The sequence below is a fragment of the Zosterops lateralis genome (genome assembly GCF_965231275.1).
Source record: "Zosterops lateralis genome assembly, chromosome: 2".
Lineage (NCBI taxonomy): Eukaryota > Metazoa > Chordata > Aves > Passeriformes > Zosteropidae > Zosterops > Zosterops lateralis.
Window position 1 is genome coordinate 13,812,396 of NC_139763.1, and position 25,265 is coordinate 13,837,660.

General features: G+C 37.1%; 1 protein-coding gene across 2 annotated transcripts in view; it reads right to left on the minus strand.

Moving 5' to 3' along the window:
* POLA1 (DNA polymerase alpha 1, catalytic subunit) overlaps positions 1–25,265 on the minus strand; it is a 184,728-nt gene that overhangs the window by 61,041 nt on the left and 98,422 nt on the right. For both annotated transcript variants that reach the window (XM_083855217.1, XM_083855218.1), the window contains exon 35: positions 739–855. In XM_083855217.1, coding sequence (XP_083711343.1) covers positions 739–855 — 117 coding nt within the window. The remainder of the gene's footprint in view (positions 1–738; positions 856–25,265) is intronic.

Below are 25,265 nucleotides of genomic sequence, written 5' to 3' on the forward strand. Positions count from 1 at the left end.
GATTCCCCATTTTCCTTATGGAATCTTTCTCTCTCTCTGCTTGTTTTATGTAAATTGTTAAGATTTCTCAATGTTAAACTCATTTTCTTTCTCTTTTCTCACCAACTGAAGTGCTTTACCAGAATTTTACAACATGAAACAATAAGCTTCCTTTAATCTCAGAAACCAAGAAAACCATCAGGCAAGGCAGTCTTGAATTCTGGATGACCAGACCATCTAGCCCACTGTGAGGTTTAAAAGCTTCTAGATTTTGTGGAGCCAAATTCAAATGTGCAGAACCCAGAACTTCTGATCTCCTGAAAATACCATCTTAGAGTATCCCCAGATGGTGACATGAAAGTTCACATCCAGCTTCTCAGCACCAAATTCAGCCAGGTAAGAACCAGTCAGCAGAAAAGCAAGTGGCTGGTTTTGGTTTGGAAGGTTGGGTTTGTTTGTCTATGTTAATTTACCTGTATTCTGGCAGAGACATTCCAGCAAATTCTCGTTTGCTGACCAAATGCTTGTCAGCTGGAAAATTTCCAAACACAGCAGCTGCATGGCATGCTCTCTTCATAGCAATGAGGATGCAGCTTAAATATGGAACAGGAAAAGCATAAACAGTCCCCTTTAAACCAATAAAACCAATTAAAAATTCCTGCTTAATCCTGCTACCTTTGAAAGGCAGAGTTGAGAGCCAGGTGAGCTTCAGGAGAATCCCACTCCACTTCTGACCAAGCTTTGTCCCAAAACACTCACCTCTGGCCTCAGAACAGCCCTCCTGCAGGCCTGGCACACGGGGCCACTCCGGGAGAAACTCAGCGGGAGCCGACGGGTTCGATTCTGGCACGTTGGGTCCTCACATATTAACCAACCCTGCAGAAAGGCAGAACACAGAAAAAAATCATTTTTTTTACCCTAAATTTGAGTTATAGCTTGTTTTAATTCCACCTAAAAATGAATCATAGTCAAGGAAGAAAAAATATCCCAACTTTAACATCCTCTGTGAATCTGATACTGTAACACATATAAAGAGATGGAGGTCCTTCAAGGACCTTGTTTAAACACAATTAATGGCAGAAAACAAAGCTGGAGTCTTCTTGCTTCAAAATCCCACACTACACACTGCAGTCATCCCTTCTTTGAAATATACTGAAACCTCTGCTCATCTGTTCTCCAGTTACAACAACGTTAACATAAAAGAGGAGTATTTTATCCAGCTATGTAGACCATTCAGGAAGACACTCCACTCCATTCAGGAAGACTTGTAATAAATAAATATTTAAGTAACATGCCATTTCTTTGTTTGTGCTTTAGAGGGGACAAACAGTTTTATGTTTTCTGATGCAAGCCAGAAGCTTTCCTTTCTTCTTCTTTTTAAATATCTTGTTTATTTTTTTTTCAGAAAGCTTCCAAGACTTCAACAAAAACTGATTCATTTAGGAAAAACAAACATTTTGCTGAATTAAAATGAAATAATATCTGAGCCCATTTGCCCTATGTCAGCTCAGGGAGAGAATGCAAAAGGCTTCTCTTAAGACTATTCAAGAGGGAATTATTCCAGGACTGGTAGGGATGAACTTCTTGTGCCAGATTCAGCCATAGGCTAAAAACAATGCCACACCTCATCCCTAAGAACCACCAAGAGAAGATACTTAAGGACTGGCAAAAGGGAAAGGACATGGTGAAACTCTTCCAAAGATTGTCCAAGCTTTTGGAAATAGCTCAAGGACCACCTGAACCATTGTCTCTGTATTCAGTGGTGACTGAATTAATCCATTAATGATGCATTAAGGACCCCAATGAACTTCAAGTGCTTTTCAAACTCATGTAAACCTTTCGCATCTGCAACATCCTGCAGAACAACTAAGAACTACATGGAAAAGTACTTTATCTTTCTTGAACACACACACACAGAGCTTCTCTTTTAATGGTTTCTAGTTCTTGCATCAGGAGAGACTAGGAAAAATCATTCTGCATTCAACTTCTTTGTGCCACTCATGATTTTATAGACCTCCATCACATCACCTTCAATCAAAGTCTTTTCCAAACCATAGTCATCATTTACTTAGTTGTTCCTTGCCTGGAAACCACTCCAAATCTTTGTTTCCCTTCTCTGAATCTCTCCTAGGTATTTTTGGAAATGTGGGAGTGGGGGAAAATGGGACAAGTGGGGAGGGAGATGAAACCAGTACTGCACACTGTATTCAGAATACTGATGAACATGAATTTATACAGAAACAAAATGGGATTTACTATCTTGTTCTCTGCTTCCTTCTCTCCTCAATTTCTGTCTGCCTAGAGCACACTACTGAGCATTTGGTCATTAAGCAGTCGCTTCCAGAAAGATACTTATTATTTTTCAAGAATTGTAATTTTATTCTTCCCTACTAGGTCAATACGTACATTGGACACAAAATTAAGATTGGGTTTTTAGCATTTCCTCACTTTGCCTTACTTGGCAGAGTATTTAAGCTTCTGTTGTTAACTGAGAAGTCAACTTAGTCTTCCTGCAACTCTTCTCAAGCAGTTCTTGCTTTTACCATCCTGAGCAGCTCAGCCCTATCAAACTCTGCATTTCAAACTACTGGCTCATGATGTCTCTGCTGGGAGTAGTGACTGGTTATTTTTGCCTATTTCCAGAATTTTTGTTGCTCCTGCAAAGAAGTTAATTCCATACCTGGATCCCTGGTACTTTGACAGAAATGCTTTGAATCAGAGGACAACTGAAAAAGTTGCTTGCTTCCATTCTCACTAGCTCTTTGACAAGCTGTCCCAATGTTAAGCTCTGGCAATGATGTCTACCTAATTTCCACTTGGATTTCAACCTAAAAATATATTCTAGAATAATTTCAGAAGTGCTCCAAGACTGTTTTAGCTTTTATCTTTTTAAAGATTAAACCTCAAGTCCTTTCCAAATAACTTCATTTATTTCAGAGACCTCTCCTCTTTTACCATCTCTACAGCCATGTCATATATTCAATATTATCCCACTCAATGCCAAATCCATCAAAACACTTCCTGCTGCCCTTGCAGAGCAGAGCTTTTATGTCCATGTGGGCAGACCAGAAAAACTGTGTTGAGAACACCATGGCAATGTCAATGTATATGGCATTTCTTGAAAAGTGTTTTTAAGCCCATAGTGCAGGAATGGAAAGAGTATATTTACATATGCAGTTAGATCCATTTCACCCAACTCTGATATCTAAAAGCCTGATACCCAGTTTAAGCTTATGCCTTGTTGTCCATCAGCTTACCCTATGATCCTTTTATCGTAAATGGAGAAAGAAAAAAGCATCTCCAAAAGCAATTCATGTAACAGATTTTAGGATGAGGAAATCCCCCCTTAATAAAGTAAGGGGTGTTGGAAACAGTATGATCAGTGTATCTGATCCCAAGTGTGAACTTCATTGTTACGTAGATCACCAATGTAAATCATGACATTTAAAACTGCACAGTGAGAAAATGTAAAGAATTCAAAAACCTTCTGTGATTTGTTCTCTTGCACATCTGTTACCCTAGCAGTCCTAATACCACTTTCTTGTCATGTACAATTTATTTATGACAAATACTTCAGAACTGACATGAGCAACATAAGCCACTGCTCACCAAGACTGAGCTACCTCATCAACACATGGCTCACTGTGAGAGGCCTGACCTAACAGACACCTGACCTGTGTCTTCTGAAGTCATCAGGCACAAATGAGCCTCAAGTGAAAAAGACAGGCCTTGGCTCTGGCTTTGTAAATTAACCTAATATTTATCTCTAAAATAGAAAGAGGTGTCTATTTGTTGTCTCACACTGATTAAACAACTCAGTTTAAAAATACATGGAATAACCTTCTACCAAAAAAAAGCTACTCAAGGACAGCATTGATATCTCCAGGCACTACTCACCCAAGTACATGAGTACCAAGAATATCATTAGAGCCACCATGAGGGAAAACACAAAAACAATAATGAATTCTCAGAGATTTTGCATTAAGTTAATTTTTAGAGACAAAAGGCATGCTCTGTTTGGAAATCGGTTTATTCTGTGGCATCTCTACCTCCTATGAAACATCTGGCAGCAATCTGACATAAACAGCACCTTAAAATACACAGCCAGGCAGGGGGAGGTGTGGAGGGTGTCCTCACCCATTCCAAAAGCTCCCGTTGAAGAGTATAATTGTTTCAGCTGTAACTATGAAAAGATTCTGCATGCACAAAGAGATCATTCATGACTCAAAACATATTAAATGACTACATCTGAACTTTGAAACAATTTGTTATATTACAAAAACAAATAATGAAAACTGCCAGATAGTAAGATATTTTGTTAGGGAATGCAACTGCAACTGAAAAAACAAAGCCTGGAATGGGAGCAGCATCCCAGCTTCAGCTGAACAGAATACTCAAAAACAGACAACCATGAAAATAATGAATGATAAAAGTAACTGTGTTTTCTGCCACCTGTTGGCCTTTTTATCTAACAATTATGAAACAAAGGACTGCGCCACTCACAAGGTACAGCTTCTACTGTCTTATAAGGGGATGCATAGAAGGTCCTCTCAAACTACCACTGAGTAATGACATTTGAAACAAGCTTCTTTATGCAATTATTTCAGTCTAATGCAGTCACTGTTGAAGAAAGCACTGGAAGGCTCTGCTGGTCACAAAAAACAGGTGAAAAAAGACTGAAAACACCACGATTAAACTAAAAACCATAGCTTAGGATAAAAATAACCACTTAAATTCAACATCTTATTATTATGCTTGTTTTCAGCTGCTAAGAAATAATGATCAAAATATACAAGTTTTACTGAGTAGTACATTTCTCAACTACATTCAAAAAATGAAGATTTAAGTTATTGCCTACAATAAAATGCCCAAATGTGTTGAGTAGATACTAACAAAGTGGATGTCACTTCAATTCATATAGAAAACAGTTAATGTCATTTGTATAGACTTCCCACCAGTTATAATTAACAGTAAAGAGGTCTTTTCTTCTTTGTCACCTCTCTATTCAGGCCTTATTTGCGTTTGTACTTGCTATCTGTTAATCTCTCGTAACAAATGACAACAATAACTGTTGCTATTATGCATGGAAATTAAACATGTAGATAACTGTATGAAGGGAGCTATTTTTGAAAAAAAACAGTATCAGAAACATGTAGCTCTTTATGTGTCTTGTTTTGCTTTGATAATTAAGCCATAGCCTTGATTTCTTTTAAACAAAACCCTTTTCCATAGACATGCATGTTGCAATCAAATTCAATACATGCATTATGTTCTGATTCAATCTGTTCAAGTGTATTATTGTTAACCCTTATTTGATCCATGCCTGTCATCTTCACTGACCAAACAAAACCAATCCTTCATTTCCCAGCAGCTATCACTGAGTCTGTAAATTAATTTGCAGCAGATCAAACAAAATCATAATAGGGAACCTTCAGCTTTGTTCTGCTTGGTATCTGCAACACTGTGGGAAATGAAATACAAGTTGACAGAGGGGCAGAAAAAAAGCAACTAGCGTTTCCAAACATCCTTCCCACAAATACTTACTGCATTTTAAAATAAAAAAGTATGTGAAAAAACCCTGAAATACATGCCCAATATAAAAGAAAATCCCTGAAGAGTATTAAGTCCATGAACTGTAGCTAATAGGGAGAAATTTGCAAGTCAAAAGTAATTTTTGTTTCTTTGTAAGTCTGTTCTTGAGAATTAGCCTCTCCCATTCTAATGATCAACAAGCATTAGGAATATTACCCCAAAATACAGAGGCAAGTGGTTCTGCAACAGCCTTTCAAACAGAAGTTGCAGGGGTCAACAACATGCATTTACTGAGCTTTATCTTAATAATTTTTACAAATTACATTTGACAATGTAGCTTGGTTGCCTGCTACAGTAGAGCACTGAATATGCTTCTCTAAGACACTTCAGTTCTGCATCTGTTCCTGCCTTCAGACAGTCTGGATGCTGAGGCACTATAACGTTTTAAAAGTTCAAGTGGAATGAAGAAATGCACCGGTAAAAAGCAGAAAGCTGCAAGCACTGAAAATTATTCAGAAGTCACTATCAGTTACTTCAGAGTTGCATTTACTTGTAATCCATGCTTGCTTCTCTGCAATCTTCCTCCCCCACTGAAGACAATATTAATGTGGATTTTTGAAAATGGGATCTTGGTGGATGATGTCCAATCTCAGACTGGCATATCCAAGCACATTACACCCCAAACCTGTGTCTCCAGCACTGCAGAGCTGAAGTTATCACTTCACATCATCAAACCCTCCAGAAAAGAAGCACAGGAACCCAGCCTGAACACTCTATCCTCATCAGCCAGCTTAGGTCTGCTGCTCACGTAACTGATCAGCAAACCAGTTTTTGGAAGGCTGAATGTGAGAGACGATGCAATAAAGATCTTCTGATCCAGGTACCATTGTCAGTTGCTAATCAGGACACTTCCACTTCATACTGGCCTTTCTTTTCATACTATCCCTACAAAAGCATATTACTTCTACTCATTCCAAGACCAGAAGTTTCAAAACCTGCTTTCCTGACAACATCCATTTGCCTAACAGGGCAAATCTGGCTGAAGTGGCTTGAAATCCTCTGGAAGGATGAGAAATTCCACCAATACTGCATTACTGGATACACCAGCAACTCTATCGATCTCGCCAAGCAATATCAAAAGATAGATGATTTTATGAAGTTAAATCAGGCAGTTCATCATGGCAACAGAGGACTTAACTCAGTGACCTGAAAGTTACCAGTTCCAATTGCAATAATTCGTTCCACACATGTGGTGTGTTCTCCCTGTCCCACCTGTCTGTCTTCTGTAAATAGCTGAGTTTTTGGGGGAACAGACAAACTTTCCTAGTAATTCCTAGTAGACAACAGGTCAGGAACTAGAACCACAACTTCTGTTTGCATATTCTTTGGCCAATGTTTTGACTATCAGTAGTAACTACATCTTTTGAGAATCATGATTTTACACTTCCAACGTGAAAGGTGATATGAATATTGACTTAAAGAGCTCTTGCTGTAAGGTCAGGAAAGTTTTTCTGCTGTGTACCAGAAACCAAATTACTTTGAAGTAATTTCAACTTCTAATCTGCTTTCTTGCCTGCTTAGAACAAAGAAACATTCTAGTAATAACACTGGCACAATCCAATTCATCTGCCTCACCTTGGAGAGACACCAGCAGCAATGGAAGTCTGAATGACAGTGTGAGAACTAGTGTCATGCACTGGAATTTCAGCAGACAAAGCAGACCTAAGTGACACCTACCTGCCACTGCTACAATGCCAAGAAGAAATCCCTTCAGGTCAGGAATGCTATCATAAATAGTGAAATAAGACTCCACCAGAAAACTTTACCCACTTAGTAACGTGAATCATAGAATCATTATCATTGGAAAAGACCTCTAAGCTCAGAGTCTAGCCATTATCCCAGCAGGCCAGCTGCCACATCCACACCTTTTGAACACTTCCAGGGACAGTGATTCCACCATTTCAGTGGAGTTCAGCTTAGCTTAGGTTCCTCAGGCAACACTCCACATTTTCATGGGGAAATATACCTGATAAAAACCTCAGAGGATGCACTTTTACAAACAAACCAATTCTACTGCTGGTAAACACAGGAAAGTCACAGACTCATTTAACTTCTGAAAGGGTTTTTCCAGATGGAGGACTTGCTGAGGTCAGAATTGGTACAATCAGAAACACGCATTTCTCTCCTGCAGGAACAGCAACTCTCTGCAGAGCCCTGGTGCTCTGTGCACTTCCCACAGCTGCTTCATCCTGAATGTCCCTCCAGAGTAAGGACAAAGACACATCAGAGAGCAGTGCTTGAATGATCTCATGGATGGAGTAACTCATCTGTGAGACTGCCAAAGCAGAGTCGATGTAGAACACTTAGATCAGGGGGGCTCCTCACAGGTGACACCTTAAGACATCTGACTTTATCAGCCTGAGGGGGCACAGCCACTCCTCTGGAACTTGCAGCTACTAATGGAAACAACCTGGAGATCAGATTATCTGAATTTATATAAGATTGGATGAACATATGAAAGGGACACCTCATGATGTTTAAAAACCCATCCGTATGGTCACCCCCTTTCTTGCGCACAGGAAAGAGAAGACTAAGCAAATTCTCTGTAAAAACAAAATTATAAGATCATTTTGCCAGAAAAAATATTTTGAGGGAAACAAAACGAATGCTGCCACAGAAGAGCATAATTTATCTGGAAAATGAGCCATCAGGTTTCCTTTCTTCCTTTCCCTCGTAGAAATTAAGAAATTATCAGAAATTAAGCCTTTATAAGGAGCATCTTATCTGTTTTGGCATTTTTCCTATCAAGGGATATCTCCTTGATAGGTAATAAACAGGTACAATTTTTACAAGAATCATGCAAACCAACCCTAAAAAATGGAGTAATGGAGTTAAAAACAATCACTGAGGCAGAATTCTGGGTCAGCAACTTTTCCAAGATCCTTCAAAGCTTAGTATTTTCCAAGCAAATCAGTTACTAAGCACTAATGAAAACAGGTATCTGTGACACCATGAGAAAGATCTCAATTTATCCGCGAAGGAAATCTAGGGAATTTGCAAAGCCTCTTCTATTAAAGAGCTTGGACATATTGAGATCTTAAAGTAGTATATAGACAGACATTGTTATTGATGTATCAGGCATTCCAGCCTTCTTTTCACTTCCACAAAAATTTGATGGAGAAGCTCTCTCCACTTCTTTAATATGTCACTACAAGGAGATCAAATCATACTAAATCAAAAGCCCTAATGTTATGTTCAAGAGATCCCTTGCTAGAGAAGAGATATGTCTCCATCTGAGAATTTTAAAACCTAATAGAATTTCACAGCAAAGAATGTGTGCAAGGTCTCTCTGTCAGGCATAACTGAAACTTTTAAGTCAAAAACATCTTAGAACTAAGTTGAAATATTTGTACTCCAATTTGAGTATATAAGACAAAGATGATTTTCAAGAATATTTTAAGGTTTTATACCACTGTAACATTAAATCATCTCTGAATAATAAATTCCTTTGATATTTTGCAGACTCCTCAAATAAATTGTTTTAGAAAAGGAACTGGGTCAAGAGTCCACTATTCATGCTTGCTGACTGGAGCTTTTATCTTTTTAAGTGGAATAGGCACCATGTTAAAAACACACTGCCAAGCTTGTTGCAGCTGAAAGATATTGCAGCATATGCTTAGAATAGTGAAACATCTTAGGTTAGCATAAATTCTTTATACATTTACCCTACAGCTTCAGTCCCTTACCCAGGGAATGCTTATTCTATGTTCTCTGATATTTTGTTAAGTGTTGTGCACATTTTGGCAATGCAAATAGTTTTAGTAACTATTACAGTAACAACTGAAATTAATACATAAAGCTAACTATAATGCATTAAGAAACCTGATCACAGATCCAGCAGGGATTATGACTATTCAGATCACAAGAGAAGGACCTATTTTCTCAACTCACTCTTGGCCATTGACTTCATATTAACTTTTCTTTTTCTGTACAATAAATATTGTAGCTAGCTTCTCATCCAGAAAAAAATAGGTTACATTTCCCGGTGTGAGTATTTTTAGTCTGATGTTACCTGATCATCCAATTTAGGGAAAATGTAAACAGTAACCACAGCATTTCACACTCCATTTCATGCTGCCTCACTTCAATGGAAGTTGGATGGTACGAATTCAATTGCTTTTCTAAGCATTTCCTTATTTTCAGAGCTTCTTGAGTTTTGGCCTATATCAGCATTCAGCTGTGGGATGGAGTGGATAACAAAAACTCTTATAAAGAAAGGAAATTCCTTTCCTGGAGGTTCACCCTCCTCCTCTAGCATTCCACGTTATCCAGGCTGATGAACAGACAGACAGGATCTCTTAGGAAAAACACAAAATCTCCTCTTAAGTGAAAGATGAAATGAGGAAATATGATTTTGAAAGTGTATTCCTTGAAAGCAGTACAGGTCCTGGAGAAGACTGGTTATATATCCAGTATTATTATCACATGACCCACATTAAAGGATGCTATCAAACTGAAGCATCTTAGCCAGTAACTTCCTAGTGGAAGGCAAATGCTCACTTTAACACTCAGTACTGCCAAAAGAGGACACTCACTCCAAAATACTCCTGTTCTCGTATCTGTTGCCTCAGTTCCCCACTGGAGAACTGCCACCCCAAAGGCCCCTGGCATCAATCGGAACTACACCTTCACAGGAGCAGACAGAAGGTCCAAAACAACCACGCAAGCAGCAATTGAAGGCAATGTAGCTACACTGACTTCCTACCTCAAAGAAAGCATGAGTGAGAACGTAAACACCACCTGAATTTCTCAGAAGGCAAAATGTCCTCCCATCTTAAAAAAACTGGTGACACTACAATGGTAAAAGCTCTGATGTAGATTCCAGGTGGCCATTTGAGAAGTGAAGGTGCCAAGTGCACTGATCTAAAACATCCAAAGTACTCCCCTGTGGATTTTAAGGAAAATGGCCATAAATTTGAGAGGATTTAACCCACAACAAAATTCTGTCCCATAGCACACTTTTTAGGAATTACTTCAGAACTTGTATATCTCACAGTCCAATCAGCAATGCATCACTGCCGTGAGGCAAAGTCAGCCACAGAATATAAAATGCCTATTTACAGGCCACTAAAAATGAAAGTCTGTAGAGTTTCAAGAATGGTATTTTGTAATTCTGAATATTCCAAAATAATAGATCTTGAATTGCATTCTAATCCATAACTGGAAAAAAAATTAAAAAGGAGGAAACCATCCAAGATCAAAAGAAAACTTCATTATTTTCAAGAAAATGTTATTCTCAGCACTATCTGTCATACCAGTTTTACCACTAGAAGTCTTAGAGGTGTGTGTATGTGATCAAAGCAAGAGATAACTGAAGAAGCAAGAAATGCACCCTAGCCTTACCCCTCCCCCAAGACCTGAAACACTCAAGCTAACATCAAAAATGTTTTAAACAAAATTATCAAACAAGACGTAAGTGAAAAATATTTTGTAGGTCAATGTGAGAGTTTTACATGTTATTAAAAATTGATTTCTTTAAGATACCTTTAGATGTACAGTCACATGTCATTTCATAAATGTTATTTGAAACTTATTGATCTCATTTGTGCAAAGCCCAGGCCATCATCAGCCTGCTGAAAGGATAATAGACCACTCCAAACCCTTGTGAAAGATTTGATGCAAACAGTGGCCCTCATTTTAGCACATGTAATAGCACCACAAGTGGACAAATTCCAACCTTAACAGTGGTACATTACAAACTAAATTAGCAAATATGTTCTGCTTTACTTCACATCAAATCCAATACCTTGGTCTTCTTATCTTCACTAAAATAAGGTTCTATGCACCAAAACACATGCCGCGAAAGATGAAAAAGTGTTCTTACACTAACACATCACTCACAAAAAGACCCAGCTATTACCAACAACTTTATTTCACTTAAGACAAACTGAAAACAGCTAAACTGGACTTTGAGCAAGCAACTGAGAGAAGACATACTTAAAATGACTACACATGGTAAACTAAATTGAAAAAAGGATCAGTGAAAGAAGCCTTATGGATTTCTGTACTTACAGCAAAAACCTCTAAAAGGATATTTAAGCCCATTCTGCCAAAATACTCTCCCTATTTACACAACTCAAAGGAAGCCATACTCTTAGGCTACAATAGGTCACAACTAAGTACAGTACCTTGCTTCAGAAAGAATTTTGCTTTGTCTGTCAACCATCAACAAAGCACAAAGAGCTCATACAGCCCATCCATGTACTGCTTGCCAAGGAGTCTAGCAACATACAAACAGTAAGAACTGAAAAGATTTCTTAAAAACTATGCCTTTATTTTGGTTAGAAAGTGAGAAACACTGTACTGCCCCCGATTATTACACAATTCTGCTATTTTCTTTCTCCCCTCAGATTTTTGTACAGTCCTTGAATTTTTCAGATTTGTCATGGTGAACTTCCTGCAAGACATCAGATGTAGGATAGAACACACAAAGGTTTTGCTGTTACATGTGGCACCTACAGTAAAGTTCGTCAACTCTAGTATATATTTCAAGATGGTAGAGAGACAAAAAGATTGTTTATGTGAAGCATTTATCTTTGCAATAAGGTTATGAACATCTCTGAATACTAAAGGAGTTTTCAGAGTTCTGAAAACTATAGATGTGGTAACGCACACACATGGGTATGTAAGTTCAGAGGAGCTCAAAAGAGTTAAAGGTAATGGCAGAGAAAGGGGTCTCAACAGTCTGGTCACCTTAAACTAGAGAACTTTAAAGCATCACTAAGCAGTGTTTGTTCATTTAAGTTTAATTATTTTCTCCTTGAGAATGGCACTAATGAAACTGAATATCTTTCATGGTTTCGAAGAGCAGTCTGAATGGTCTGTAAACAGGACTGGGGGCAGACAAGAGAACTGGCTGAGCCAGGGGGTTGCTAGGTGATGCAGAATGTAAACCCACAAACTTGTTCAGGTTTACTTTGCTTTCATGCTGCTCTCACACAGGCTCTCCAAAGTTTTAAGAATTAATTTCCAGGTAGCTATTTAAAAAAACTAAAAGTAGAAATAATTAAAAAAGAAAACTCCTTAATCCTCCTCACCTCTTCCCTCCCTTCCCCTACCACCCGCCCAAGAATGATAAAGGAAAGACAAAAAAAAATTCACAGCACTCAAGTGCAGGAAACCATTCCCTCTATATACTTGTATGTAACCGTTGAAGACTGATCATTATGAAAAAGATTTAATATTTTCTGCTTTATTTTTCTTTTTAAATGTAACTAAAAATGGATTCTGGAACAATACATTGGGCCTTTAAAATATTTAAACTGAATATACAGTCTTATTTACTAACATTTCCACTACAGATTACAAAAGCAAACTTTTCAGTACAGCCATGTGTTTCTACCTCCACCTTTTTCAGAGCTGTGGTTATTTTTTTTTTCCCCTAAAGTATCTGATCAGAGATTGTCCGGTAAGAGCACTTTATTAGATCATCAGTCAGAGGGTTTTACAAGCACCAAGAGCTATGGGCTCAAATGCAGCACATCAGTTTTAATAGCCGAAGGTCTAATAGTAAACTGCAGATACTGCTGAGAACTTTCCATGCACTGAACTCTTGAAAAAGCACCATCTCTCAAGCTTAAATGCAGCTGCCTCTTTCAATGCCGCAAATGGGTAAATTTGACAAAAAAGCCACCATTAAGACTACATGAAAGGCTCAAGACAACATCCTTTCAATGCTTTGTACTTCAGTAATCAGATGTACTTACTCACCCCCTCCCCCAAACCCGATCAAGAACTATTTCTGAATGGTAGGAAATAATTCCACTTTGTACATCTTTTAGTTAATCAAGACTTTCTATTCAGCAATTTGACCTTTTGTTCAAAACAGGATTATCAGTTTTTTCGCCAGTTACCAAGGGCGACTCGCATGGTGAACATAATTGCAATAATTTGCAAAACACCATGGCAACCCACATTACAACTAGGTAAATACTGGTCTTTTGTGCTACATTGTTATTTTCAGAGATGCTGAAGTCAAAGAACGAATGACAAATGAACACAAAATTTATATTTGCTTTGTCTCAAAAGAGAAGAAAATTGATAACAAGAATTGGGGGGAAACCGACTACAGCTGTAATTTCTAACTTGATTAATTAGGATGGTAACAGTCCTTAACAGTATATTCAACAAACAGCCCTGACTTAGTCTCTCCACCCACCTCTCTCTCTTTCTACACTACTACCACTAACCCCCACCCCAGACAAATTTTTTCAGCTAGGAGAACAAACAACTCCATTTGCTCTTTTCTTCAACTTAATGGAATCCTTAATTACAGAATATTGTTCTCCTGCTCTTCATTACACTGAAAACTGAAAGTGAGAGAGAGGAGGAGGAGGAGGAGGAGGAGGAAGACTGTGCCAAGCAGACAGGGTAGCTACAGTCATCCTCCCTGCCTTTGCTTTTTTGTCCGTAGCAGACCTAAAGATGAGATGGCATTTTTTGTGGGTTTTTTTTTTTTTCTCTTTTTAATATTAGCAGCTGTTGTACAGCAAATAATTAAGTAAACTAGTGCTCAAGTTCTCTCCTGGCAGCATAAGTAAGACATGAAAGCTTAAGTCAAGTCATGATTAAAATCCAAATCAGAGAGGAAACAGCTGCTTAAAAAGAAAACAAAAATCTCTTAAAATTATCAGACTGGCTGGCTTCTAACAGAATACCTACTGTATTAAAACATTTTCCAATTAACAGAATTATAATACACAATAAAGTAATATTTTTAAACTTTATTTCTTTACAATTGTAAGAAACATTGTTACAGTACAGTTTAGAGTATAGGCTGTAAGACTCCAATAACACAATAAAACCCAAATTTTCAGAAATGTCTTGGAAATACAGAGAAATAATTTTGCCTAAGGAAAAAAAATTGCTGAAAACAACGTAATACATGTTATCAATGGATGTCACATTAAACTTGCTATATTTTACTGGAACACAAGTTCTGTGCTGAAACATTTATTATGCCACAGTGAGCTGACTGAATGGTTGAGAGCTTAATTTTCCTGATATCATTAATAAAAACAACTTATGCCTTCATACAGACCAAATCCTGTCATCAGATGTATGCATATGTTCCTTGTGAAATGCAATGGCACCCTTTACCAATAGATTTTCACATACAGAGTGGATGAGAAATACATTAAGATCAAGAAGCCTGCAATCAGAAGCCAGGGTAATCCTCATCTCAGTTCCCTGTACGTACAAATCACGTGTCAATTTAAAGGGCCACATCTATATTTTAATTCTTTTTAAAGTACTGGATTGCCTTTACAATAAAAACAGGCTTTCCAAAGTGAAAAAGAGCTGCTGCTGCATCCCTGTGTGCTGGGAACACTGGAGAGAGTATGCAGTAAAATGAAACAGATGAAAACAAAATGCTAAAGTCAACTGAACGTGGGTCCAGGGCGCTGAAATGCACCACTGCCACTACACAGATTCATTCTCTGCTGTGCTGCTGGACAAGTCCCTTCCAGTTCATTGAATGGACTCACAAGCAATGAGCACCTTGGGAGTCAGTTTAGACCCAACTGCAACCTGAAAGTTCTTCTTCAGGCAGTTACTCAGCACTATACACTGAAAAAAACAGGTCCTTTGATCCACAAATTGGGCACCCAAACTTATAAACACATTTGATGTTCATTCCTCTGTGCCTCATGTCTTTGACAAATAGAAATAATAACTGACCTGTCGCTTAACACACAGCTCTTGTAAAGATGATTTTTAAGAGCCACTTGATCCCACTGTAAGTGTGCCACAGAAAACTCCATGAGAAAATATATAATCCTAGGCAAAGTTTCAGAGAGTGCATTCAATAAGGTAAAGAGCATCCACTATGCAATGCAGAGAAACAAATACAGACCAGCTGCTTATCTAACGAGTGCTGGCCCACCTGTACATACTGAAAAAAACACAGATTGGGATAAGACCATACATAAATAACCTGCATTAAATTAAGTAAGCAGTATTCACTCTATATCTTCAACTTTCAAATGTCCAGCTCTGTAGTATCAGGACCTCTCTTCTATTTTAATTTTTAAAAATCCATTCTTCTTCAAAACAGGGTTTAAAGGAATACACAGATTTTGTTTCTTGAAATAAACAGAGTAGCCCAAAATAACTTTCTGTCTTCTCTGAAAGCAATGCATTCTGCCCAGTATTTCCCAACAGCAGAGACAGGAAAATATTTATGGATTTTCTCACGCTTTTCTTTTCCTATTAAACCAATCACATTCCAATATAACTGCTTGGGTTTTGTGCCCTAATTTTCACAGGCAATCTTCACCCACACCTGCCTCCTCACACTATTTCAAGTCTATCTGCCCAGCCAGGCGTTTATCCAGCAGATCCCATATTTGAATACTCCAATTCAACCAATTCCACTCAATTCATCTTCTTTCCTTTTAGTTTCATCTAAATCCACTCAGGTCCAGCTCCAGTCTCAGTGCCATGTTCTAGTCTCTTTTCCTTATCTACAGTCAATTCTTGCCAGCATTTCTGGGTTGGTTTCTTGGTTTTGTGGGGCTTTTTTTGGTTTTTAATTATTAATCATGCCTAGGCTCCTGCTCCACACTACAGTTTTTCCTAAAGTTCTGTAAAATTATCAAATCTAGATAGATTTTCTTAGGATGACAAAAGACAACCAACAGAAAGGGGGAAAGCAGGATAAAACACCCTATTCATCGTAGCCAAATGTTAAAGACCTCAAAGCCATGGCATCTACATTTCGGGTGTGGCATGGTCACCTGAACAACATTAACACTGTTTTTACTGCAATGTCTTAAAATAAGCCAGTGATTATAATTCAATCACACCTGTGGGCTTCAACTGAACTGATTTATATTACATCGGATTTATCCTCTCCCTCACGACCTCACTAGGCAGTTCATATACCTAGATGTCTACATTTAAACTGCAACTTACTTTTTTTGGAACTTTGATTTGGAATAATGAAACCAAATCTGTAGCATACTTTATTCTGAGATAATAAATATATACTGCCCTACTTAACTTTGCCTTAAATGAGACTTTTCTTCCTGCTACCATTAATTAAACTAAGTATCAAGCAAGACACTTGAAAATCTCAAAAAACCTTTTGCTAAATATTATGTGATGGTCAAGCTTCCCCTCCTTGGCTTCTCCTCAGGTTTCCATTTTTTCTAACTCCTCACCACACTTGCCCACAACTCTTTCCTCCAGTCTCCTTAAGTTGCTCTCAAACTTTGACTTAGACCTGCACGTTTTTTTTGGAAAAGAGAGCTCCTGTTCTGCCTCCCTACTGACTTTGACTTAATTTGCCTTTCCTACTACTATCAGGCTGCACAGTTCTTCACTTCTTCAGCAGGGACTGAGGGTTGTATCAATCTCCATGCTAACAACAAATGCCTTTTGAGGAGCTCCAAATGCAATCTGGAGATTGAGACAAGGCGTCAAAGGGAGATGGAATTTTGAGAGTTTATATACTTTCTATCAATATTTAAGAATTTCAAAGGATTATAAACTGAATGTGTCTACTATAAAGAGCAGATCTCCAGCAGACAAGTGAAGTCAGAAAGAAACAACAGCATTTCTGAAGAGTTGTTGTGGATTAGTTGAAGACAGAATCTAAAAAATGTGTTATTTAATCTTGAAAATATCTCAATCCATTTTAGGTTAAAATTTCAGCCAAGACTCAACTGTAGCCAAATTTGGCATACAAAATAGCAAGTCAGACACCTAAAATGTGGCAATGATCAAAATTTTAAAACTTAATTTTTCAAAACTTATACCCATGCAATAAATGGTAATTTTTATTAAAATCTGCTCTGGGGCTAGTATGAAGAAAATTAGAAGGACAATCGTTCAGGGAGATCAACAGCAGAAAGTGTGGGGAGCGGTTTGTGTGTTGTTTCTTTGAAAATCTCTTAAACTATTCTGGATGGACATCAACTAAAGTAACCAGATGGACCTTTAAAAATTGATGTTCCTGTGTAAGCATTTAAAAAAAGCCAAGTCAACAGAAATAAAGGCCTGTCATAAACCCACTGAACTAAAAAACATGAGAATAGGGAAGAGACTGTTTTCTGTTGCTTCTGGTGACAGACACAGAAAGGAAAATAACACGACATCCCTGTTGCGGTGATTTTTTTGTTGTTTGTTTATTTTTAACCTAACACTCAAAAATTTTATTTAGTAAAGCACATTCAGTAAGAACAAGCTGCATAAAATCAGCAGGTAAAGTATGATCCTTCAAATGCATTATCGTTCTGTTTTTTATAAAGGTTAGCTTCTACCAAGACCTGCAAGGCCCTTAAAGCCAACAGGTCAATACTGAATTGGTATTGCCCAGGAGAAGTCTCCAACTACAAACTCTTGAGAGCAGAACAGATTACTTGTTACATGCTGTCTGCTAGAAAAAAAACTTGCTGCTATGGTGTAGCTTCTCTGAGTTTGTAGTAGACATACTATACATGCTGCCCCAAGTTTCTAGAACCAATATTTTCTAAAATCTAGAAAATACTTAATTTAAAAAAAACCCAAACAACTGAATTTCATTATGACAGGTAAAGAAAAATTAAATGTCCGGAGTAGAAAACTGTGACTACTTAGAAACTAATGTTATGGCCTCATTATACTTCATATGTATGAAAGAACAGTTCCAAACAACAGTTCCAAAGTCCTCTCTCTTAAGGTAAGGAAAATGACAAGCAAATTTTAACCTGCATGTATAAAATGTAAGTATAAAAAACAGAAATGGAAGTTGACAGCTGCTGACATAAATCAGAAGTTTCCCAAAATAGAACACTAACAAGGAAAATTAGATATTAACTAATAATGTAGAAACAAAGCAACAATGTAATGGAAACCAAAATAGTTTACAGCAGAAAAAAGCAGAAATGCAACTTTTCTCTGCATTTTGGAAATGCACAGTAACAGCATAGTAGCAAATAAGGATGAAGAACTATGTTCTGCTTTGCTAACAAGAAAATACTTAATAGGCCCTCAAAATTCAGCATATTCATAGAACAAATGCTGGAACTCAACAGTCCTATTAGAGCCAAGACAATGTTATTTGCTGAATTTGCCAACCCTTGAAGCTGCCTCAAAAGACTGAGACCCAAAATCAACCAAAATGGCAAATTTCCTTGAAATAGTTACACAAGCATATCAGAACAATCCACGTAACTATTTCTATGTATCAATCTAAACCTGAGGAAAAACAGAAATACTGATATAGAAGAACAGGAATGGAATTAAAATCAATGTTTTTATATAGAAAAGTTGCAAACAGGTATTTTTTTTTAAAGATTATAAGTTTGGTCATTTAATCTCCTGAATGACATTTGATTTACTTTCAAAGGACACTGCATTAAATTAGCATTGCACAGTGTTAATGAAGTACATGTGAAATGGATTAAGAGGTGCAATGTTGAAGCACCTCAAAAAAATCAATTGTCCATGAGACACAGTGATGACAGTCAAGTAAGCATTTGTCAATATGGAATGCTGGTGTACCACAACAAAAAGGCTACACTCAACTCTTTTTACACCACTAATTAGTAGAAGAGAGGAATCAATTAAGACAAAATTCACAGATGACAAAAGCAGAACCGCAAATAATGATAAGCATGAAGAAACTGTTTTGGAAAACCTTGTTCATTTGACACAAAATGCACATTGGTTCAGTGAAACAAAAGCGACACACTGGGAATAAAGACAACAGTTCACACCTACAGAATAGAAATACTGTATGCCAGAAATTACCACCTGTAAAGGAGTCATGGCAGAGAAGTTATTCAACATCAGCTTTAAAGGCAAACTTAGCAAGACATGGAGATTGAATAGTGAAGAACTGGGTATGAGAAATTAGCTGAATTTCTTCAAATGCATGAGTGAGAATGATACTGGAGCACACAAAGTCCTGGTGGCAAGAGTCAAAAACCCCCAAAAAGCCCAAAAAACCCTGCTATGCTGAAGAGTAATAAGCCATGTCTGAAGGTGTTGAAAAAAGAGTAATAGCAACAGACCTTGAAGAGCAGTCTCTTACCATCACAAAAGGGGACTGAGAGGTGACCTGAGAAAAACAAGTTGGTATATTCATGGGAGAAAAACAATAGGCAGCACAGTGTACTTAAATCTAGAGAAGAAAGGAACAACATCAGCCACTGCTCAGAAAACCTTGATAGATTGAAAACTGGCTCAGTGTCTGGGCCCAGCACGGTGACCAGTGGAACAGAACCTAGCTGGAGAGCAGTAAATAGCAGTGTAGCCCCAAGGTCCAGTCCCATTCAGGATCTCCTACTGTTGATCCATGTGATGGAGCACAGGGTACCTGGTGAGTTTGCTGATGGCACACAACTGGTGAACCTGAACTGAACATGAGCCAGCAAAATGCTTTTGCCTCTCTCATCACACTCCATGTTAGCAGCAAGAAAACCCTTTGGGCTGGTTGGCACAATTCTGCCTAGAGATGTCCAGCAGGGGAACATGGAGACACTTCTGGTAGAATCTCTCTTCTCACCCTGCTTTACAAGAAATATGTAGGTGTGAAGTCCACTATGTTCATGTACTGCAAGGAAAGGCTCAGACACTCTTTGTATGGGCTGATGCATGGCTCAGGGAAGATCATTATCTTTAGAAAGAGTAATCTGCAGCAGAATAAAGACACCTACGCCACTCCCTCATCACCCAGATATTTGTTAACCAGAATAATTTACCTTGACTTCTCTGATTAGTTACCTCTGATCTTTTTGAAGTAAGTCTTCCTCTCCTCAAACATTTATCTTTAAGGTTTTTTTTTTTTCCCTTAAAATGAGCTTTAGCACAACTCAGGTGTTACTAATTTCTCAAAAACTCAAGAAGAGAGCAATAGAGACAAATGGGAGAGGTCAGAGGATGGGAAAGGGGGGCAAACAAATTAAAAGCAAACACCAGCAACAATTCAGATTACTTAGCCTATATTTTCAGGGAAAATACATTCCATTTATTTCCCAGATTCCATCAGACAGCGCCAGTGTGTATACATATATATGCATGTACTTACATATGTGACACATATCCACAAACACCCACATAAAACTAAAATTTCATGATTTTTTAAATTTCTGTGGACGGAAATTCAAGTCAGCTTTAACACATCCTTAGAAAAACAGTGTGTGAAACTTTAAGCTGATATTGCAAATAATTTTGTTTCCTTTGGTGGCTTTCATTTGTTGGGTTTTGGTTTGGTTTTTTTTTTTTCAATTGTGGGGGGGTTTGTAAATGGAATTAAAGATCACATACACACATACTGTATGGGTGTAATATGTAGAGAATACTTAATGTATGTTTTAAAAATATTTAAAGAAACGTGCTAAGCTAATAGGCCCCCTCTGTTACTATGGTAATAAGCATTTTGTAAGAGGATATAAACACATAAAAGGTGTTTTTACTTCATATTGATACTAATCCACTCTCTTATGTAATAAAGCGCACAAAGTAAAAGAAACTGAAAAAGATAAATTAAGATCCTAACACTGAATGTGATTTCTTACGAAAAACTTTTTGGAGACCAACACCACATCATTTTCCATTTTGCTCTAAAGCTGCTGATTTTTAAGGCAGAATTTTCATATAACCCACGCCTGAAAAACATAATTCTGGGCAGATAGCATATTAAAATATTACAGAAATAGTAAAACTATAAGATATAATATATTCATTATATAAAGATCTTGGTTTAACTGGCAAACACAACAACAACAAAAAAATGTTCCCTAAAAGTAGCACTTACAGTGAGAACACAACCATTCATAAATATAACTACTAGTTAAACAACAAAGAATATATATATATATATATTGAGAAAATACATATTGAGATGATCCTAGAAAAAAGACATGGATATCTCAACCTTCAGACCACTCCTGAAGGGATCTGCTGGCCTCTCTACCCCTGTGAAGTACAGTGAATTCAATGCTAAGTTCACTCATTTGCTACTGCATTTCATGTGGAAGACCAGTCCTTAATTTGCCATCAAGATAATTCAACCCAGAGTTTTCATCTCTTGCCTGTGAATACAGAATTTTTTTCCACAACCTATAAATCATAATGCATTTATTCTACAACTCTATCACAGCAGCAAAACACAAAAAGCAGAGCCTCAATTATGTGCATAAACTTTAACTGGTTCTTTGCAAAAGATCACACACTTGTGAGTTTAACAAGACTCTGGTCTTATACCAAACAATCAAATTTGATTTTCCTGTTTTCTATCCTCTGTTAATACATAAAAACTGCGCTGCACAGTTTCCTAATGAAATAATTTTATCTGATCCCTCTATTTCCATGATGAAAATATTCAAGACAAAAATTGCGAGATGACAAAATCTTAATATGCAGTTTGGTAAAGTTCTAGTCAGTCTCTGAACAACACGTTTATCTATCCAGTAAAGCTTGTGTTAATGCGATGTAAGAGTTTGGCAAATTCAACTCTAATGGAGCATAAAAGTGCTTTTGCTTGAAAGTGAGATCATTTTTAAAAATTCAAAGCATGATCACTTTTCCCTTTTTTTTTGCAGGAACAATCTGATACAAGCAGCAAAGCTTAAATAAACTAGAAACATTTCAAATGATCCATAAAGGATTAATAAGCACTGCAGGAAGTCCTATAGGCTCAGCGTATACATTTTCCATCTTTTTCTCCTGCGACAGGCATGACGTGAAATTCTAAACAGAACTCAAGTTTCAAAGTCACTGAATGTTAAGGTCTGCAGGTTTGATACCAGGGTAGAGTGGGGTCATCATCTTGGAATATTTAATTTAAATAGATAACAAAAATATTGATTTTATTAGCATAATAAAGCCCCCAAATTATGGCCCTTCACAAAATTCTTTTTCTACTCACAAATAGTCGAATGGACAAAAGCAAGGCAAAAGGGGTAGTAGTAAGCTACAGGCCACTAATATAACAAGAACAAAATGACAGCTATTATTTTGGCAGAGATAATCTATGCTGAAACACAAAACACACGCACACAATTTCTTTCAATACAATTTTCTTGTCTTCCCACTGACTTCTATGATTACCACAGAAAGCAGGGTTCTAAACACATTTCTCAATTGAATCTTCAATCAATAACAGTAAAAACTTGAGAAGGGAGATATGGGAAAACGTATTATAGCATTAGTAAGTGTTTGCAAAACAGACTGAACTTCCCAATATGCATAAAAGTTGAAGGGAAAAAAAATAAAATAAAAATACATCAGTAACAATGAACTCTATAGCTTTACTTTACTGAAATTAGCAAAAGAAAAAGTTCAAACTCCAAAATTCAATCAGTAGCACAAATTGCCTCAAACCTGGTCCAAGTGATCAAATGATGTACTTAGACTTTTTTTTTTTGCTTGTACCACAGCAAAAAAAAGTACCACAACTTGTAAATTAAGGAAGACTTCTTTATTATCAAAAAAACTTCAGATATTCATACGCACTTTTTAAACGGTGGAAAAGGGTGATAATTTAAAGAATTTAGAGAAAGTAACAAAACTTAGCTAAGTAGAATCTATGTAACTGGCGTAAATAGCATGATATAAAAGAGAAATGTTAGAAAAGTACGAATGAGATCCCTGAAGAAATTCAAAACGACAAAACTTGTGGTGGAGGTCAGCTTGACCCAAACAGACTCAATTTGCCAGCAAGAATCCAGACTGACTCTAACACTGATGTAGGAGAAAAGACAAATAATTCATATCAGAATTGAGAGTTCCTCATGTTGAAAGATGGAAAAGTTTAGCCTCCGCTAAGCTTATAGGGCTGTTTACCACCCAGGCTTTCTGTTCAGAGCCAAAACAATCAACAGTAGAAACTGTTTAGGTGACACTTACATACAAATTGGAATAACTTCTTGCAGGAGTTGAAAATAGAAAAGATTCAGAAATGCAACAGACAAATAGAAAGTCATAAAAGAGCATAAATATAAAAACCAGCACAGATAATACTGGCCATATTTGGGGAGGGGAGGATGGAGAAGAGATGTGAGAATGATAAACGTTAGCTCACAGTAAGAGACTGATGCTGAAAGGCAAAAATTATGCTAAAATAATACATTAATCAAAAGGAATAGTGAATGAAAAGAAAAAAGCAGAGGAAAAAAAAAAAATCTGAACAAAGGGCTAAAAGAAATCATTTGTCTGTATAAAGGCAGCAGAGAGGCCTTGCTTGAAATGGTGTCTGCAATTCTGGGCACATTACTAAAACCAGACAGAAGAAACCAGTGTAAAGAACAGCAACAAAACCAGCTCTATAAATAAAAAAGTATGATAGAGTAAATTTTTCCACGGTTATAAACATAACAGATACAGTGAAATAACATGACTTTCTGCTAACATTTGAAAATAAGGAAGAGCAGCTTTAGAGGAACAAGCATGGCACAAAGCGTATCTCAAAAAAGGGCAAATTTTGACTAGTGGGAAGATTTTTATTATGAATTCTCAGGATTAACAGAACAATAGAAGATCAATATCAGAAACTGAAAAATGTTTAATACAGGTGCAGCCCTAAGTCTGATCATGTGCAGTGCTAAAAACAATCAACAAGCAAATCTATACTTGAAGATTAAGAAAACAGAAGATGAAAAGGATTTTGATAAATAGGTATAAGCCTTTGTGTACCCACGAAAACCATGGCTCACTTAGGAGAACATCAGCGCTTGCTGATATTTACTCACCACTGTCCTGGAAAAAGGAATAAAAGGAGTGCAAAAGACAGTCCATGAAAACAGAAGTTGACAAAAGAAACCTTACAAATGTGGACAATACAGTATACAGATGATGAACTTCTTGTTTTGTTTATCTTTCTTTGCAATTCAAAATAGAATTGCAGTGAAGCTCCAAAGATGACAAAACCACAGCAGTGAAAAACAGAAATATTTTCAACTCTCTCAAATAGCATTTGGAGCTCCTTGACACAAAGTGCCAGACAGAAGTTGTATCTATAGATGAAAATATTTCACTTTTATCAGAAAAGTCATCTGCTAACTACGTAGTTGCATCTCTCACCAATAGTTTTACTGGAAAAATTGTCTTGGAGGAAGTTCCTTCAATCATTAAGCATCCAGCTAATGTTAGAGACTGAGCAAATCTATTCATTAAATAAAACTTATATTTAAGTATTTAGCCAGTCTACGTCATTGGCCTGCAATGACCTAACAAACATTTAAAAATTAACCAGTATTTAAACCAAATTTGAACACTTCATTTCTCATTATGTTCAAACTTCTTTTATCTTCAAAATACATGAACTGAGGATGATGGCAGTGCTACAGAAAGCAAGGAGTACTGCTGAAAGAAAACTTAGGCTGCTGCACAGTTTGCAATAGGACAGAACTGTACTTGCAACACCAGGGGAAAATGTCAGGCAAAACTATGAAATGTATTTATAGGTATGGTTTTCTACCTGCAACCACCCTCACCATTCCTGTCCAAATTAACTGCTCATTCAACCTTACAATCTAGTATTATAATAGGTAGAGAAAATGAATTTTTATTTGCATGGTTTAATTTCATTTAACAATGGAACCTCATGTTTCCCATATCAGCCTTTTTTCTCGTCTTTCCTGCAAATAATTCTGTCTTACAGCCACATGACAAATATTTACAATTGACCAAGAGAGGTAAGTTTGAAAGGTACATGGATGAGAGTGAAGGGCAACAGAATTCAGATATGACCTTAAAAAACCCCA